Raw genomic sequence first — 20,426 nt, forward strand, 5'->3', positions numbered from 1 at the left:
CTAGTGAAAATGGATTCCTGTCATCACAAGAGGCCTGACAAGGGCCTGACTGGAGACCACCCACCCCCTTGTCACTTGCCTGCACTGAATCAGAATCAAAAGCCCTCTAGACAACAAGACAACGAGCAGGAGGTACACAGGAGGGTTTAGAAATATTTCTGTTCACAATGATTAACAATCCAACTGGAAACTTGTAATTGCAAAAGCCACCCTAAATCGGTAACTTATAACTTATATATTAGGGCCCATGTGACCTAATAAAGAACATCTTTATCCGAGTATTACAGTTATTTATTGAACTTGAAAACAGCTCAGAACAACTTCTGTTTTCTATTATACTTCATATAAATTTTATCAGGCTAGCACATGAAGATGCTACATCTTGTTTTATAGTGTGTCCCTGGACAAGGTGCCATGGAATAATAAAAGACAATTTACAGCCAATAGCACACATATTCCAAACATACATACCAAAGATGAGTTTTGGCAGCACTTACAGTAACAATCCCAGAAGAATACATTTATATTTATTTCTTGAAATGCCATTGCTTTTGAAAGAAGCTAGAGCTCCATTTGTGTTTTATATACTTGTGAGCATGTGTATGTGTTTGGTGTAAGAAGTCCAGAACTTGTCAGATGGAAAGAAAGGAGGAAGAGTAAGTGTTGCAATACACAATGGCAGAGTTAACCAAAGCCAAGCTTGACTGATCTTGGTCGCAAACCAATCCCTATTTTTCTAATCAAAAGTATGAAGTATTATTCTCTTATTTCCCATGAGAGGCTCTTAAAGAACTTAACAAATGTTTGGCTTTCTGAGATTTAAAATCTGTCATTTTTCTTCAGACAGGAAAACTGAAGCAGAATAGATGAGACAAATCTCAAAAAAGTTGGTCTAAGCGTGCTACAAGAAATCGCTCTAACAAGCTGATACAGGTGCTGAATATCAGCATTCTCACTCCAGTGCATCTCCTACTTCCAGCTCCCCAGTAGGAATTTTACCAGGCACAGAGAATACTTCTCACTGGGACCGAGAAGACTGGGGTAAGAAAAAAGACCTGAGACTTGAAAGAAAATGGACAGGTAGGCTCTGGGACATTCAGTCTGAGCTGACTCCAGGCCAGACTGAATGACTCTGGGACAGTCAGTCTGAGCTGACTCCAGGCCAGACTGACTCCAGCTGACTCTGAATCCTATTCAGAGTCACAGAGGAAGACCCTGTCTGTGGGATTTGCCCTCTGATGGCTCCTTGTCACAGGCAGCATGAGGCGTGCTGACCTGCTGTACTGAGAACCACAGAGCCTAGAATTATTTTCAAGGCTAGAAGCTAAATCTCAACCCAATGTGGCATGTTTGAGAATCTTGAGCAGGTGCCACTTTTCACTAAGATAAGGAAAACTGATTGCCCCCACAGGAAGGTGAGCTCCAGATGTGGCCCCTCAACAGCAGGTCTCTGCAGTGCAGAGGTAGATTAAGATCAGTCGTGGCAGGTGCTCGTTATAGCTCGTTATAGCCAGCGCTACAGATTATTTTGCGCAGATCTTGAGGTTGAGTGAAGCACTTCTTAGAATAGGTATTAAAATTTAATAGAAACTTCAATTTCCCAATTGACACATATAGGTATCTTAGCAACTTATCGAGCTTATTTTACTCACTCCTGTTTCAGGTAAACTTTTTTTGGGGGGGGGAAGGAGGCAATTCAAATCTGATTATAATCCAATATAGTACATTTGTCACTTAAATAATCTCAGTACCACGAAGAACTTCTCTTCAGTTACATATAAAAGCAGATAAGTCTCTGATTCGCTTGTCACCTATTCCTGAAAGAAAATGGTCTTTGGGAGAGGGAAAGTCATTGGTGGGCCCTGGCTATTGTAGTTGGGCTTTAGAGCTCCCAAGAATGTTTCTTGAAGCATTATAAAAAGGAAAATGTCAAAATTTGCCTTCAGATGAAATGCATCATTTGAGTGACACAGAAAATGGCAACTGAGAGCTAGCATTCTAGTTATTCTGCCATGGGCATGGCTATAATCCAGTGTTCTTAGAAAGTTCAGACAAAGAGAACATTATTGGTCTACAGCCATATAGCCATGACTCTTTCCTTATTTTTAGTCAGGAGGAAAAAGAGCTGCCAAAACACAAGAGCTCTTACCTGGCTCTACCAACCACCACAGTCTGTGCCCAGGGCTGCATAATCTCTGAGAAAGATCCATAGTCAAAAAAGCCACTCAACCATTGACCTTTTTGGGCTACAGAAGGGAAAGAAAGAAAACAGAGAATAAGGACCGTTAATCCATTGACAGTGTACTGGAACTGACAAATTTAAGGTGGTTTGGGGGATTCTTTGGGGGGAGTTTGTTGTTTTTAACCATATTATAATAGATGGAAGCATTAGGCAGCTGAATGTTCATCTGTCTTCAGACATCATCTCCTATTTGCTAGTCTGCATAAAAAGAATCATTTATCAGCAAAAGCATCATTTATTGTTAAGTGATGGGGTTCAGCTAGCAGAGAGAGTTTGCATGCTTTTAAATAAATAACTTGACTTTTTGGAAGACACTACAAACATTTGTCAAAAGGCAGTCAAGTCATTAAAGATATTTTCAAAATGTCTATTTCTATTTTAAAACTTGCCTTACAATTCTGTTTGATTCCACTGACTTTCTTTTAACCAAAGGCCGAAAACAGCCAAATAATAAGTATTAATTATCAGATAAGAATCCAAATGTGGAGGGAAAAATAGGGACTCAGTTTCTCTGCTACAAAAGGAACAAGATGTATCTACTTTATTAAACAGCTGATAAAGTATAATCTTTCTACAAAAAAGGTTCACATATTCTTGACAGATAGTAAAAATACAATGGTTAAGATGCACATACTTAATGCCATTAATGTTCCTTGCACATAGAATATCCTTCACTGGCAAGACCCAAAACTTTCAACATGTTAGTTAAAGAAAAAACTTTTGTTCCACAGGTATGAATGTTTGACCAAAGCCCCATAAAAGCTTCTGCAAATAACTGTTTCCTAGTTTGCCCTGTCAGCTCACGGTTTTCAGTGATTCTTCTAATTTGAACATGGCCCTCCACCCTCTAAAAACCCAAGACCAAAACCAATTAAAAGTGGAGATCTGAGCAAGCTAACCTCTGCTGACTTAAACAGGATGGAGAGTGTTTTATCAAGACTAAACTTGTAATTACTGTGTTCTACATTCCTTGCCTCTATGGCCCCAGTGTAAAATGTGATCATCCATTTCAAAATTATCTCTCCATCGTGAGCCCAAAGCCGATAGTTTAGATTCTGGTCTCGTGTTGGGCGTCAGTTTGAAGAATATCACAGCACTATCTCCTCTAATAAATGACTTTAACTTTTCACCTAGAAGATATCTGCTTTAACTTATCACAGGGAATCATCTGCTTTCTTTAACGCTTCCACTAAATTAAAATCTGAAGTCACTCGATTTGGGAGCGAGTGTTAGCTGCACATAGACAGCAGGATGAATTACTAGGGAGACGATGAAAAAATATTATCCAAAAAACAGAAAACTTAGTTTATCACAAATTTCATTTTATTCTGTAGATCTCATTAATAATGGCCAGGATAACGCCCACCTATACACACATACCTCTGTTCACCCATGAAAGAGGGGCTCAAATTTTGATGAAAGTTATAAACCAAATTTCTAGGTTCATCAGAATACTGAATTTTAGCTTTATATTCTTGGATCATTTTCTAATTCTTACTTCGATAACAGGGATTTGGAACTACAGAATTAACTTCAAGATGGAAACATTTTCTTCTTTAAAAACCCTCCTGCTAGGGGTGGGAGGAGTCACTGACTATTACAGTTGTGCTTCACAGTCCCCAAAGAGTAGCTCCTACCCACATCTGATGCAGAACTTAGCAGGCTAAGATGGCTCCCCATATTTCCCAAGAAAACACTCACTGAGTCTTATTCCAAATTCTAGAAGTAAAGAGGCTCATTTCATTCCCAGAAAAGTCCTGCATTTTAAGACTGATAGGTGGCCGGGTGTGGTGGCTCACACCTGTAATCCCAGCACTTTGGGAGGCCAAGGTGGGCAGATCACGAGGTCAACAGATGAAGACCATCCTGGGTAACATGGTGAAACCCAGTCTCTCAAAAAATATAAAAATCAGCCGGGTGTGGTGGCTCGCCTATAGTCCCAGCTACTCTGGAGGCTGAGGCAGGAGAATCACTTGAGCCCAGGAGGCAGAGGTTGCAGTGAGCTGACACTGCGCCTCTGCACTCCAGCCTGGCAACAGAGAGACACTCCGTATCAAAACAAAACAAAACAAAAACACTGACAGGTAATCTTAGGCTCACAGTTTTTATCATAACCATGGTACAAAAAGAAGGGGGAGAGGGAGGCGGAGTTTGCAGTGAACTGAGATCACGCATTGCACTCCAGCCTAGGGGACAAAAGGGAAAGTCCATCTCAAAAAAAAAAAAAAAAAAAAAGAAAAGAAAGAAAAAACAGAAAAAGAAATGGTAGGATGGTGATTTTCAGGCTATTTAGTTTTTATACAATAGAAAGCCTAATGTAGATATTGTAGAAAAACAATACAATAGCTATGTAATAGCTATGTGACCTTGTATGAATCACTCAACTTCTCTGATTTTTGTAAAATAGTTATCACTCTTTACCGATGAGAGGTCGTAAGTGCAAAGAAGATAACGAATATGGAAGTGCTTTATAGTCCCACCTGGCTTACAGTGGGTACCCACAAAGGTTTATTAAGTCTTCCTTATGGAGACCTCTTTCTCTTTCAGCAAAATCACAATGACTTTTACACTTAATAAAATACCTTCTGTAATCTCTTCTACTTTTATATATAGCCTTTCTTTGAATAGTTGCAATAAACATGCAAAAAAGAACCAATGCTTCCTCACATAGTTTGAAAAAAATGGATTCAAAATGTAGCAGAGGGATTTGGTGCACCACAAAAGAACCTCCTGATAATTAAGGTTTGCTTGAACAGTCAAGTGGACTGACAAATGAGAATGTACACAGAGTTACTTCTTTTTCCTGTTTTGTTTCTAAGTTAGGTAAAATCAGCCCCAAGGCAAAGCAATGGATTAGATATATCTGGAGGGAGGGCTTATTCTCACTCCATGTTTCTATGGAATTAAAAGTTCTGGACAATCTCTTCATGAATAAATGAGCTTACAAAGTAGCCTTCTATTAATTAGTGAAGCATGTACCAATACCATTACCAATATCATAAGAAAAGAAGGGCACATGCAGGATGGGTGCTCAGAGCTTCCTGAGAAGAGTGAAGTCATATTCTACACTGAAGGGTCTCAAAGACATTTGCTAAAAACAGAACCGACCAATCTCTTTTGGCTATAGGGATTAGATGACTGAAGAGTCTAGTCCTATAATTCTATGATTTTATGGCTTATATTGAACTGTTTTAAAGTCTTTGAACCCATTAAGTAGTAAGTGCTTTAATAACAAAATAACCAGAAAAAATGTTTAGCGACTACATTGCTTGACTCAGTGATGACTGGGAAATCTCATTTTATTTTTCATTTGTTCATGAAGGATTTCCCCACTTTTTCTTCAGAGGGCTCGTTTTCAGGTCTTTCTCATTTCTAGGTACTTAGCTCTGTTTTCTTAGTCACATGCAATTGTTCAGGAATTGGATAGTGATTGAAAAGACAGCTAAAAGCTGAGAGCCAGGTACCATAGGGTCCTCAAACATATACATACTTGGGTGAGGACGGCCTGCTAGCATCCATCGAGGGTCATATGGGGCCTTTGTAGGAACAAACTCGATGATTCTGTCTATAGGATCCTTTGAGTTCAGAAGAGGAACTGAACTGTGCACGCTCTAAAAGGAGATTGGAAGAGAAAGAGCACAGTAATCAGTGAACTACAGTCATAGACTCCAACTCAGCAACAACAGCTACAGACAAAGACAGCAGGGCCCACATATGGAATTACACACAATAGTCCCAATCTTCAGCTGGAAGAATCCTGCTTATGTGCTAAGCCCCAAGCAACATGTACAGGTCAATAATCTCATTTAGGAGCCTGGGCACAAAGTGGTGTGTTTTGACTCCTGATTTCAGTGTGCCCATGCTCTCTGAGAGGCTCCTCTGAGGAATGAATGGCTGTTACAAAGGAGAAAAACCACAATGAGGAGGAACCTTAATATACTGGGATCTGAGCCTCAGGTAGGCTATGAGGGCTTCCGTGACTGGCAGGCATTAGAAAGGGACCCAGCTAATGAAATCCAAAGACATTTTAAAGGTAGGGCTGAAAGAAAAAGAGAAATCAATAGCTTTCAGAGAAGTATTTTATAAAAAAAATTCCTCCACCGTAAAGACAAGACCTTAAACACAGAGGCAGTGAGCTGTGGCAGAAATGACGGGCTCTGCAGGCTATGACAGTGGTGGGTAGGAAGGGCTCACCTTGGGCATGTAAGACAGCCAGTGCAGGACAGTGAAAACCCCTTCAAAGTCATCACACACAGTGCAGTGGGTTACCCCATTGTTGTGCATGATCTGGATGCCCCCGAGCTGGTTATTGGAGGTGTACACTTCCCGCCCGAGGACCTAGAGAAATGAGCAAGAGAAAAGACATTGGTCTCTATAGAAATAAAGGCATGATCTATTTCACAAGTGTCACTAAAATGGGCTATTTTCTCCACAAAACAGAGATTCCAGTCTCCATGGGTTGTTCTGAGGGACTATCTGAACCTTCTTCCTAAAAAGAAAACTTAGAAAACAAAAAATACTTTTAACAATCACATTCATGGTTGCAATTAAAAAACCGGCAAGCCCCTTTCTCTCTACCAGCTACCACAGACAGGCACAGCATACTTCCACACTCAGCTGAAACTGCAGTGGTGGGTGAGGCTGGGACCAAGAGGCACAGGCTACTTTATCACGTGCAAGTCTCTTAGTGCTCATACACAAAAAGGTAACATGCCTATCTTTCAACAATATTTAGTGACAAGTCTCAGTTAAAGAAACTCTGGGGGCTTGGGTTCCTTGTTTTTAAAAAGGATGATTTTTTCCTTATATTTGATTTTTAATAGGTCGATGTAAAAGTAATTGTGATTTTTGTAATTTCTTTTAATGGCAAAACCGCAATTACTTTTGCACCAACCTAACACTGGCACCCACACATAAGCCTTAAAGCTAGCAAAATCTTGAAGCAACTCAAGATACATACATGAACCTCTGAGTCTCAAGTCTTCTTTGTGTGCTGGGTGCAGGGCTGTGATTTATACCCAAGCACGTTTTCCCTCCTCCTTCCCTTCCAAGGCTCCAGGGAGTTCAGGGCCTCAATCCCTGGTATATCCCTGGAGGAGTTTAACCCTTGTAAGGGCAAAGGGCACCTGCAATTGGAAACCACAAAGTTTCCTTTACAGAAGAAAAAAAGAGGAAGAATAGATATTCCTGGACTTGGAAATTGTAGGGTTTCTTTTTCCCTTGAAGACTGGTTAATAATTTCTTTCAGGGAGGGAGGTTTTCTGACCCAGCAGATTGAAGCTGGGCAGCCTGAACACTGACTATTGCAAACTGCTGAGTGTGGAGTAATTGCTAGTCATCTAGGGTAGCCCCGGAGAGCTCTAAACAGTTGTAGAGCGCTTACTGTATTTTACCTTTTCTTTTTCTTTCCCCTCGTCCTTTAAAAAATAACGACAATACAAAATTTCTTCTCTACTTTTACTCATTTTCAGTCTCTGGGGAGAATCTAACAAATTAAGGGCCAGCAAAGCCTGCCTTTATATTCCCATTTTGCCCCTTCTTGTTAGGAGCTTTGAGAGGTTCCCCTGCATGCTAGGTCAGACCCTCCATCAGGACCCTCCAAAGGTGGAAGAAGTTAGTGACCAAAGTAATAACCTCAGTGTGACCCAGCTGGCCTTGGTTCCATTTAACTTCAGCTGGGAAAGGCATAAGATACTTTTCTGAAAGGAATATGGAAAGCAAAATTGCTCTCAGATTACTGTTTTCCTTGATAAGGAAGAGCAGAGAACAAGCTTTTACAAGCAGTCCCAAGCTGGGCAACATGCTGGCAGCTCCTTTGAAGGAGCCCCGTGAACAGAGGAGACCATATCTGACCACTGAGCTCCCATCCACCTTTCAGTCCGTCTTTAATCTCCGCCCAGGCACTGCGGCTTTCTCATTCTCCTGCTGTCTCTTTCCATTTGCCCTCTCTCTGACTGATACACTGATCTCTCGGTCACTCGGCTTTCTGCTCTGCTGAGTCCATATTACTAATAACACCTCCGCCACGGCCAGTTTACCTCATGAAGGCAGGAGCACATCATTACAAAATAAACTCATAACTTTGACATTCTAGCAAATACACGCCGTTTGTTATTTTTATGGCTTTAGTCTTTCTAACAGGCAGAGGGCATTACATACCTGTTTCATTTATATCTTTAAATGTGCGCACACATGCACATTCACACATGCATCAAGAAACAAAACAGAACAAAAAATCCAAACCAAAGCAAATATCCAAAGCAGTATGTTGATGGGGGAGCCTGGTGGAGGCAGAAACCCTGTCACTTACGGAGGCCACGCTCTGATCTGGCTCTGGTTTTATGGTCGTCATAAACCCGATGGCCCACAACCGGTCCTTCTGGGACAGACTGCCTCTCTGCTAGAAGTCTTTCAGTGTGATCAGCAGTATTTTTAATTATTAAAATAAAATTGGAAAGGGGGAAAGGAATAAAAAAGGAGACACCGTGGTGACCCTGAAAATCTGATATTCACAATCTAGGTCAGGAGCCAAGTACTCCTTGTTGCCCAGAAGAGAGAGCTGGGGCCATTTTCTCCTCAGAAACACTATTTTCTTCCTATCTCTAATACCTGATAATCTCCAACCACTTAGAATCTTACACATCTCCAAAATTAATAATGGACTGATGAAGAACTATACTCAGAAAAAGGGACTGCTCAGCTGTTTAAAACACTTTCTTCTGATGTCTTTGCCTCCTCATTTAAAAGTGATCCTCTGCCAGTTATCCACTCTATCCCGTATTTTTACAAAATAATGGGAGGCAAACTTGGTAGGCTCAGTAACTGAGTACTCTTCCCTTTACAAGCTCAATTAAAATTTGGATTCCGACGCTTTGGCATTGTTCTGAAAAGGCAGCAGCATTTCTATGTATCTCCCCTCCTAGGTTTAGAAGAACCAGGGCTTAACACAACCAAGAACATAATTTCTGAGCTAAAGGAGTGTTTGTCATGTGAGGAAATTCATTTAATTTCAAAATTAAGGAGAAAAATTACAGAATAGACTAAGAGTATCCCAATACCCCTCTCTGACCAGCCTTATCTTGGGAGATGGGGGGTGGGGTGGGAATGGACACAGAAATGAAACTGCTCCCCTAACCACAAACAAATGCTAACAATCATAGCTACTTAACAATCGGTGAAGAGAAACCGGGAGCCTCCAGTTCATCTCCAGCACCACATTTGGAGTATGCACCAGTAGAATGAGGGCACACAATAGCTCCTGATTTATAGGGGTCGTTGCTGACTCAAGTGGTTTTAATGATTTTAGAATACTTCACAACAAAAGCTCCAACCAAGGAAGCAGAATCTGGGTTAGGATAAAATCCATTCTGCCTAACTCTGAACCAATCATGCTATAACTGTTACACAAACCCTCATCGTTATCTAGGAAGATGAACAGAGTCCACATAGAACCACTGTTTTCTTCCTCAATGTTGCCCTACTGACCTTCCACAGAAAAACTTGGGGTAAACAACTCTCATCAACATATTTTCATGAAGTAGGTGAGCTGCGTTCAACAGCCTTTTATTAAGTCTGACCTACGCATTTCTTGCTGTGTTTTAGTTCCCAAATATATTCCTCTGACATTTCTACTGTACCATACAAACTTTTAATTTATCCGTCCAGCAAGCATCAATAACTACTTAACCACAGGAGTGAGTCAAACACGGGTGAATCTCCTGAGGCCTCACTTTGTTGCCCTCCAGATCTAAGTGGAGAAGCAGTACCATGAAATATTAGGAACAGGCTCCACCTCCGGGTCCTCTGCTGAAGAGTGCCATGGTGACAAAATTGAGTAAGGGCTGAATCTGAGAGGAGAGAGGATCTTGACTCATTCTCAATATAAACTTAAGCTTCATCCAGCGCTTCATTCATTGCAGCTGGCAGACCTAAGAATTAAGGGCACCACATAAAAGCCGGTGATTAGCAGAGACACAATTGCTAAAGGCTCCACCGAAGATGCTACGTAGCCTTTGGAAATGTTGAGATACATAAGAAGTACAAATGAATGCAGTCATACGTCCATGCTCAGGCCTCTGCTGCTGCTGCTGCTTATCTAGAGACACTGCAGACAGCTCAGGTTTACCACAGCTGACAGGCAATGAAAACAGCCTAATATACCGCCTGCTCGCTCCTTTTTGGAGATCAAGATAAACACGTTCTTCCTTTCCTCCGTGCTCCAGATGTTTGACTGAAGTGGCAGAGCATTGTGAGGTTTTGTGCAAATGAAATCACTATGTAATACTGAATGAGTGCAGTATTTACTTGTCAGGATATTTGTCAGCACAGGCACTGAGATTTCCAAGTTTCACAGAGACAACTTAGCTCAATTTTTTAAAAATTGCCTTTGTCCTGACATACACATTATGTTGGGGACCCTTAGACTTATAGGCAAATATTTGCAATCACGTGCTGAAGATGAGAAAATTATGATGCATATCAATAATGGAATAAAAAATAAAATCTATTCCTTCTCTCCCCCTTTTATTCAGTCTTTCTCCCCTTTTTAAACAATCCTTGGTGGGTCAGAACATCTTCTATTTAAGGAAGGAGGGAATATAAAAGTCCTCCTGCATCTAAGAATTAGACTACACAAGCTGAGTCCTCGCTGCAATCCTCCTTATTAGGACATTTCCATTCTCAAGAGGATTTGAGGAGGGGTTTTGTAAATTTACTGAGTAATTGTCATCACTGGACTTCATCCATGACTCTAGATATTAAATTTCTAGGATCTGTCAGGTTATTGATAAAGGTTGGCTAAAGCTGAAAGAAAACAGGAGAAAGAATAAGCAGGAGTAGGGGAAAAGTGGCAAAACAGGGACAAAAGAAAGAAGAAAGGATGAGAGAGAGGAAAAGGGAGGGGGAGAGAAAAGAGGAAGGGTAAGAAAAAAATGCAACAGCTCATCTACTCAGTGCGGCTAATATCCTCCTCCCTGACCTGAGAGGACTACATTTTAAAAAGTTGACAAGTAATTCAATCTCCAATTAACAATTTTAAGTGGTGCTGCACATATCACTGTGTAAATGTTTCTTCAGGAATATATCCAAGGGTGAATGGAATTAAATCTCTAGGGAGATGGAACCAGGACCTATGTGACCATGAGGATTATTTGGGGGTTCCAAAATACAGTTTCTTAATACATAGGCACAGGGTTATATATTTTTCTCCCACCTTTATTAGCACTACTGTCACTGGCAAAATGGAGTGCTGGCTGGCAGGTGCTAAGCTAGAACTGGGGTAGAGGAGGGGCTTGGTGACATACTGTGGGCAGAGGAGAGAAAGCCTCTGACATGAGCCACAGTTGGATTCAAGACCATCTGCTAGAAGACCAAAAATGTCTCTATAAGAAGCAAATTATGAAGTGATCAGGTATGCTGAGGAATAAACTGGAGCAAAGGGATGGTGCAGTCAGTGGTAGGAAAAGAAACAATATTCAGCCAAAAAGAGGCTGAATATAGGCCAGAAATAACACTGGAAGACATCTCTTCACTGAGGTGCAGGCTCACTGGAGAACAGAGGATGAACCAGACAGCAGAAAGACAATAAGGATTTGAAGGTGAAGTGGGTAAGAAAGAGAAACTCTTTTTTTTTTTTTTAAGATGGAGTTTTGCTTTTGTTGCCCAGTCTGGAGTGCAATGGCGCCATCTCAGCTCACTGCAATCTCCGCCTCCTGGGTTCAAGCATTTCTCCTGCCTCAGCCTCCCGGGTAGCTGGGATTATAGGCACACGCCACCATGCCTGGCTAACTTTGTAGTTTTTTTTTTTTTTTTTAGTAGAGATGGGGTTTCTCCATGTTGATCAGGCTGGTCTTGAACTTCCAACCTCAGGTGATCCGCCCACCTCAGCCACCCAAAGTGCTAGATTACAGGCATGAACCACTGCGCCCAGCTTCAAGACTCATTTTAAATGTAAAAGGTAGAGAAGAACCACACAATAGTTTGCTTGCTAAATGTATGAGAAAAAGCATAGGCTTCTAGAGAGAAAGGTGACTGCCAAGAGTAATCACTTGCACCAGGGACCCACCAACTGCTCATGTAGGTGGGGACTTGAGATTTCTGATGATGAATTAATTCCAAATAGGAATTATTTTTTTATATTTATTATTTTTTTTTGTAGAGACAAGGTCTTGCTAGGTTGTCTAGGCTGGTCTCAAAGACCTGGGCTCAAGCAATCATCTCACCTCAGTCTCCCAAAGTGCTGAGATTACAGGCATGAGCCACCACGCCCAATTTTCAAAAATTTTAAATAAAGTCTGGTTTATTGAGGTATAATTTACATATAGCAAAATTGTCCATCATAAGGTAGACATGTCTGTAAATTTTAAAACACATAGTCATATAACCACCACCACAATCAAGATAGAGCGCATTTTCATCAGATAGAGAGCATTTTCAACATCCCAAAGTCTCTTTATGTTCCCTGTAATCAGTCCCCTCCCTCCACCCCTAACAACCATTGGTCTGCTTTTTGTCCCAATTGTTTTGCCTTTTCTAGAATGTTACAGAAAATGGAGTCATACAGTAACCTTTAGAGTCTAGCTTCTTTCAGTGGGCATATTGCATCTGAGCTTCATGCTGATAAAGGTATCGGTATTTTTTTTTTTTTTTATTCCTGAGTAGTATTCCATTTTAGGAAAGTACCACAACTTGGTCCTCTGTTTGCCTGTTGGTGTACCTTTAAGTTGTTTTCACTTTTGGAGGATTATAAATAAAGCTACTATAGACATTTGTGTATAGGTTTTTCTTTGTTGTTTTTTTTTTTTTAAAGCCCAACTTTGTTCAAAGTGGCTGTGCCATTTTGCATTCCCACCAACAATTTACAAGAGTTCCAGTGGTCCTGCATCCTCATTAACACTTGGTGTTTGTCAAACATTAAAAAAAAAAAACCATTTAGTGGTGTCGAGCTGTGGCTTAATTTTCATTTCCCTAATGACTAATGATAAACATCTTTTAATGTGCATATTTACCATCCTTGTATTTTTTTTGGTGAAGTGTCTGCTCAAATTTCTTGCCCATGTTTTTAACTACTGGGTTATTTTGTTATTGAGTTTGAGAACTCTTTATATATTCTAAATACCATTCTTTTATCAGATAAGTATTTTCTAAAGATGAAAACTTAAAAACAATCCCTGTTTGTCAGTTGCCTCCTACTGGTTTTACTGAAGAGGCTGTGTGACTGACGGTGGGTCACCGTGATTGGGTGGGTTCTTTTCCTTACCAACGCTGATTTCTCAGTTTCTTAGATGTGCATACTATTGTAAAAGGCTTAAATCCCAGACACTGAGATGTTATTAAAATTAGGAACCGGTCAAAAACCAGTCAGAAAATCTTCAAGCCCAGGCATGGTAATCTGTAGTTCAATCTAAAAAGCTCTTAAAGCTTCTCCTTTCTTAATTCAACACTCCTGACTGTGTACATAAGCTGATTAGACTGTGTGATGGCCAATCTGAATGAGAAGGGACATAGCTAGATTTGGATCCATGCACAAGGAACATTCTCTAGATGATGAACAGCTAGGAGTCAGGTTTCTAAACAGTCTCATTTCCACATCTTTATCATATTCACAGAGCAGTCTGTGCACAGCCAGGGCCCAGGTCTGTCTTCCTTCTAGAAAAGACTGGAGTCCTTGCATTTCTAATCTACCAACATGTACAGTTCTTGCACTTTTAATTTATGAGTGTTTAGGGGGGACCTCTCTGACTTGGGAACATACTGGCTCGGTCTAATGCTTGGAGATTATTAAACTTGAAGCTATGCTCCACTATCAAGTCTACAGATCTTTTATTTAGAAGATATGGTGCTCTAAATGCACAAAGAGTTCCCTGTCACCTTCACATTAAAGCCCCTAGTGCCTGGTAAATGGAATTATATAGCTGTCATCTCCTTTCCCCAAAGTTTTAAGAGTACAATGGGCTCATTTTTTCACACTCCATCCCAGCTTCAGAACTAAGAGACCTACTTTGTATTGATTTAAGGTCTCAGAAATAAATAAACCTGCTTCACCGCTGTGATTCACAACAAATTCATGATACACTATTGCATGATATATTTCAAGCTCTTGCTCTGGCTCTCTTTTTCCTCTGGTGAGTGATGGGGGAGGTGGGAGGTGGTAGGGAGCTGCAAAGCTGACAGCCTGATGGTTATTGGAGATGGTTGCTGACTGCAAATCCAAGAACAGACAGTGTTGGAGGAGTATGGGATTTTTTTTTAAACAAGGGGGCAGGGGTGAGAAGCTAATTTACTTGGGCTTCAGGCTGGGGTTGGGGCAAAAGAAAGGTTGAAGAGAGGAGAAGGGCTGACAGACTAGCAAAGCTTCAAGTGAACACTGATCTGCAAAGACAGAGCTATGAATATATGTAGAAAGAGAGAAACGTAAAGAAAATTCAACATATGAAGGTGTAACATACCACTGTATAGAAAATGAAGAGGACGAAGCAGCCACTGCCTAAGGAACCATGTGCACAGAGCCAGGTGGGCCCTTAGCTTGAGTTCAGGGGCAATGTTTTATTAGAGGCAGACAGTGCAGAGACCCTACATGCCACAGAAAGTGTGAAATAGAGGCATTTCTTCATTCCAATACTCAGGACACACCAGAATCCTGGAGGTGGAAATGGACAATGGATATAGGGTAGAGATATAATGAAGGTCCACATGGATGAAGTGAGCTAGAGACTGTTCACTGAGCAAGAGGGTAATACATTCTAGCAGTGTAGCTTTTGTTTGTGGACCCTTAGGGTTTGAGTATCTAAGTCTACACCACCTTCACTGATTCCACCAAACCTTGGACCCAATGAGTTTTAACTGGTATCTACAAATATAGCCATCAAGAACTATCCTCCAATCTTATACAAGGATCCTGGCTTTTAAGAAGGCAGATGAGGAGAAAGCAGGAGATAATCGGGCTCCAAAGGTACTGCATGACACTGCGGAAGACCCCTAAGGTTCTGAGGAGTACTTCCAAGAGGAATTAACTGTTGCTTTTGTTTCTTCTACTTATTTCACATTTTTAACTGGCAAAGTTATGAATCAAATTTCTCTTCTATCTTGGAATAGCATTTTCATCTTCACTACATTTGTTCTTGAGACAAGACCAGACTCTGAACACAAAAGTACATGAGAAAGATTTTGGTTCCATTCAATTTCCAATTGGTCATAGCATAAAACTGGGAGTTTCTTTGTTAAATTTGAACACTGTCTTTAAAGAGTGATTAATCTCTCTGTACAGGGAAACAGGCTTTAGCCAAATATAAAAAATAACTCAAAGATGAATATACAGATGAATGAGATTGGTTCCAAAAGTACTGAGCTCCCATTCAGTTGAATGTTTCAAACATAATTGGATGAATATTAAGCAACAGTTTCACAGAGGAGATTCATGCAACAGTTGTGCGGTTGAACTTTTGAGGATCCTCTCACTCTCAACACTTATAATTCTAAAGGCACTTGTGATTGTAATAACATGTAATGTTTACTTTTCTGTAATCTGGATAAAAACAAAGTTTAAAAATTTTAAATCATCATGCTCTCCAATTTCCATACCTGGTTTCATGAATATGTAATAATTTTACATATCATTAATATATAATCTGATATATAATGCCCTGATATGCAATAACTTAAAATTCCCCACCCCCTATCTATTCACTCCCCAGCCTAAAACAGTTCCCTGGCTACAGATCAATATGCATCTTTATAGCATCACAGAATACTAGATATTGAAGAGAATTTAAGATTAAGAGATCCTCTGGTCTTCTACTTTTAAAAAAGGGCTTAATTCATTTTTCTTATGCAAAAACTCTGTGTTGTAGCCACAGCTGGAGCCTGGGTACTCTGCATGGAGACTCTGGTGTGGGTCTTGACAAGGTAGTGAGTGTATTCCTGACAGGAAGATTTGATGAATACAGTCTCATTCTAGAGGTTGGGGGTCAGGTAGCTGTAGGTCTTAGAGATAGCATCAAAGGTGGCCTTGGCGAGGTTCCCTAGGGTGGCAGTGCAGCCCCAGGCTGAGGTGTAGCAGTTATCGATACCAGCCATCATCAGCAGCTTCATGGGCACCAAGGTCAAGATGATGCCAGTGCTCCTGGGTGCAGGGATGAGGCATACCAGCACAGAGCTACAGCCACCTGTCACCTTGCAAGGGACGGTGTGGGGCTTCTTCTCCCAGTAGCCTCTGTGCATGGGGACAATGAAGACCTTGGCCAGGATGATGGCCCCACAGATGGAAGTGGCTACCTCCATGGAGTACTTAACCCCCAGACCCATGTGGCCATTGTAATCCCCAATGACAACAAACACCCTGAACCTAGTGCTCCTTGATGGGCAGGGAGAAGAGATAGGTCTCCTCCAGGGACTTGATCTTCATGTCCTTAACCAGGTGGCCCAACTTGGCATCCATTCCTCGTCCTTGGCCTTGTCTCCATGAGCTCTGCAGGGCCTGGGCCCTGTTCACGGCCACAACCCCAGCCCCAGATGCCACTGCCAAAGCCTCCAGGGTTCCCTATCTCAGGCACCCCCACATCTGGCTATTTTTTTTTGTAGAGGGGGTCTTGCTATGTTGCCCAGGCTGATCTTGAATGCCTGGCCTCAAGCCATCCTCCTACTTTGGCTTCCCAAAGTGCTTGGATTACAGGATTACCATACCCACCTGATTTTCTACTTTACAATGGGAAATGGATTATGCCTCCCATTTCACAAAGGGAAAACTAACATCTAAACAGATTAAAGCCCAAAGTTGCTTACCTAGTAAATGGCAGGGAGAAGGCTGACATCAAAAGTTTTTTTTTTTTTTTTTTTTTTGAGATGGAGTTTTGCTGCTTTTGTCCAGGCTGGAGTGCAGTGGTGCCATCTCAGCTCACTGCAACCTCTGTCTCCCAGGTTCAAGTGACTCTCCTACCTCAGCCTCCCGAGTGGCTGGGATTATGCCCAGCTAATTTTGTATTTTTAGTAGAGACAGAGTTTCACCGTGTTGGCCAAGCTGGTCTTGAACCACTGATCTCAGGTGATCTGCCCGCCTCAGCCTCCCAAAGTGCTGGGATCACAGGCTTGAGCCACTGCACCTGGCCAAGTTTTTTTTTTAATCTAAAGGTTCTGTAACTCCAAAAAAATTTGAGCATATTCATAATAGACTGTCAAACATAATTCCCAAGCCTGTATTCAATACCCTAAATAGGGTCTCAGAGCTTTCACTTTATCTAGAAGCTCTGGACTGGTTGGTACTTGTGGTAGGGTCTCCCAAATTCTTAGACTCTAAGCCATCATACCTCTTAGAGTCAGAGGTAACTTCTACAGTGGAGCTCTGTGTGGTGATCCAAGCTGCAAGATCTCCAAACTAGAGCACTCAGGATTGCTGGCAGGTCACTGAGGCACACTAATGGAGTCAAATTTAACCTGCTATAGTTTTCTACCAAATTTGAGGACTATGAAATGAAAAACAAACAAAACAATCCCCCCAAATGGGGCCAGATTTACCCATATTTTGTGTATGTGTAGGGAGGGAGGATTTGAAAACTAGGGAGATCTGTCCATTGGGCAATACTTTCTGAGAACTCGTTCATAATGCTAAAGCAAGGACTACTAAGAAAAGGAAGTGAAAATGCCCTCTTTAGAAAGGAGAGCGATCCCATCTGGAGCTATGGGAGTGTTGGGACTGTTTATTGTGAAAATAGGTAGTTAGGGACTTTTAAAAATGCAAATTGCTAGACTGATCCTTAGAGTGATCATGGGCTATAGTATCAACAAGTCCTTGGGGACTCTTGTATACAGATGACTGACATATATACTACCCTATCATGACCGAACATCATGCCTCTCACGTTAATGGCTTTCCAAAGTGTGCTGATTGTCATTAGATACATCTATTGGGAAAGTCAACACATGAATGTACTGCCACACTGAGGACTGCCATCTAACGTTTTCTTGAAGGAATTTTTGCCTTCAAAGAATCAGAGAGCATAGACAATATTGTGTTTGTATTTCCCTTCCAGAGCCTGGATAAGAAACTGCAATGAGAAGGAACCCTAAATGCACCTCAGAAGACGATGGTGGTGCCAATGTTTTACCTCATTTAATCCTCACAACGACCCTAGTACATAGATACTATTATTGTCCCCTCTTTTACAGGTAATAAAACTCTAACCCAGAGAGGGTAAATAAATTGCCCAAGGTCACACAACTAGTAGGTGGTGGAGCCAAGAATTAAACCTGGGCAGCCTGGCTCTAGCCCCTCCATGCTCATAACCTTTTTTAAAAAAAAATTTAAAAAAATTGTATTTATTTAGAAGCGTTCAGAATGTCAACAAAACAGCTGCAACTTAATTTTTTGCAATTACAGAGTGGTTTTCAGTGAACAGGACAACAACTATTTCACATAAGCTGCATCAGAGACAAAGATGAAAAAACTACCATCCCCATATATAACTAATTTGTGCTGTGTACCAACAAGAACCTGCTTTAAATTTCCATGCCAATTTACAACCCCCATACTGTACTAGGCAAGGTTAGTGGCTACTGAAAATACCACCAGGACAGGGCTATCTAAAGACACATTCGGTAGTGTGTTAGCTATACAAAAAAAAAAGACACTGTACAGTTTAAAAACAAATCTTACACAGTCTTACATTTCCATTTTTTTCTTTAAAAGATGTGAGTTGTATACAGGAGGGTTAAATGCTCTATAGACAAGAAAAAAATCTGTGCTAGAGCCAACTTATTCATCATCATCATCTTCCTCTTCCTCCTTTTTTTTCTTGCTTTCTCAGCCTTGACAACTCCCTGTTTTGCTGCAGCAGGCTTTTCTTTAGCTCGATATGCAGCAATATCCTTTTCGTATCTTTCCTTCAGCTTCACAGCCTTCTTTTCATAAGGCTGCTTGTCATCTGCAGCAGTGTTACTCCACATCTCTCCCGGTTTCTTCGCAACATCACCAAGGGACAGGCCAGGATGTTCTCCTTTGATTTTTGGGCGATACTCAGAATAGAACAGGAGGCCTCTTGAGTTCATGGGGATCCTTGAACTTCTTTTTTACCTCCCCTTTAGGAGGGATATAGGTTTTCATTTCTCTTTCATGATGGGTCTTGTCTGCCTCTGGCATATCTTCAAATTTTCCTTTCTTTTTAGCAGACATGGTCTTCCACCTCTCTGAGCACTTCTCAGACTGAAGCATCTGTGTGCTGCTTATGTTCCTCCTGACAAGTTTGCACAAAAAATGTGTATAACGACACCTTGCCTCTTGGCATCTTAGGATCTTCTTTGCCCATGTTTAGTTATTTTTCCTCAGCAAGGCACAGAGTCGCCCAGTGCCTGTCTGGCTCTCACTTGCCTTGGCGCTGTCTCTATCGTAACGTCTTTAAGTCATGTGAAACTTACAACACTGCTCACCCCACAGTAAGGGCTAAGTAATCTCTCCTTCCCTTCTTGAGCCTTCGTGACTTTCATGTTGTGTGTCACAGAGTCATGGGTGAACATGGAGACTGTACAGTGCAGGACTCTGGTGTAACAGACAATTCTACTCATGAGAGAACTCTGGCACTGTGCCCAACAGAGCCAGCTATGACTTTACATTACATACTGCATAGCTGCAGAAAAATACATATATGAGATCCACAGAGAAATGTGACTTACTTGCACCTTCTCAAAAGCAAGATTAGCAGAATTTGCCCCCTACCAAACTAACAGCCCTAGTCATACCCATCATATAATTTCTCTCTTCTTGGCAGATTCAGTGGAAATAGGGGCCTGATCTCGCTAAGGGGGATGAAAGTATAGGATATTTTTTTTCTAAAAAAGAAGCAGAGCTTTAAAATACCACAAGGAAGTCACATATCACCTGCCTATCACTGCCTTTAGCATATAGCTTACCCTCACAGGCAGTTAATGTCCAGAGGACAACCATAAACTGCATATTCTTATTTCTCTGCATAGATAATGTGCTCTCTCTTCCCAAGTCTGGGGCAATGGATGGACAGCTAGTAGGTTCAGTACACGTCAGTGTTCCCTTACAGTACTAGTTCTTCCCAGCCTATCTGCCACCTAACACTATGTTAATCATACTAAATAAAAACTTAGACCAGGAAAGGGAGAAAAAAATAAAGCAAAAAGGAAACTGAGAGGAAGAGTGGTGGGGGAGGGAAAGCAAATATGAATATCT

General features: G+C 41.2%; 1 protein-coding gene and 1 pseudogene across 16 annotated transcripts in view; both read right to left on the reverse strand.

The window, feature by feature from the left end:
• ACACA (acetyl-CoA carboxylase alpha) overlaps positions 1-20,426 on the reverse strand; it is a 328,053-nt gene that overhangs the window by 40,314 nt on the left and 267,313 nt on the right. For 15 of the 16 annotated variants that reach the window (XR_004269722.1, XM_032280776.1, XM_032280784.1 and 12 more), the window contains 3 exons: positions 6,437-6,580; positions 5,733-5,853; positions 2,150-2,246 (listed from right to left, as the gene is read on the reverse strand). Coding sequence is in view for 15 of the 16 variants with exons in the window: in XM_032280776.1 (XP_032136667.1) it covers positions 2,150-2,246; positions 5,733-5,853; positions 6,437-6,580 (362 nt within the window). In the remaining variant the exon portion in view is untranslated. Of the gene's footprint in view, positions 1-2,149; positions 2,247-5,732; positions 5,854-6,436; positions 6,581-19,673; positions 19,767-20,426 lie in introns of those variants that run through there. The other variant, XM_032280789.1, reaches the window with a different exon arrangement.
• On the reverse strand, positions 18,531-19,572 carry LOC116553358 (annotated as a pseudogene).

This window comes from Sapajus apella, unplaced genomic scaffold (assembly GCF_009761245.1).
Source record: "Sapajus apella isolate SASKATOON/1434 unplaced genomic scaffold, GSC_monkey_1.0 scaffold12, whole genome shotgun sequence".
NCBI classification, from domain to species: Eukaryota; Metazoa; Chordata; class Mammalia; order Primates; family Cebidae; genus Sapajus; species Sapajus apella.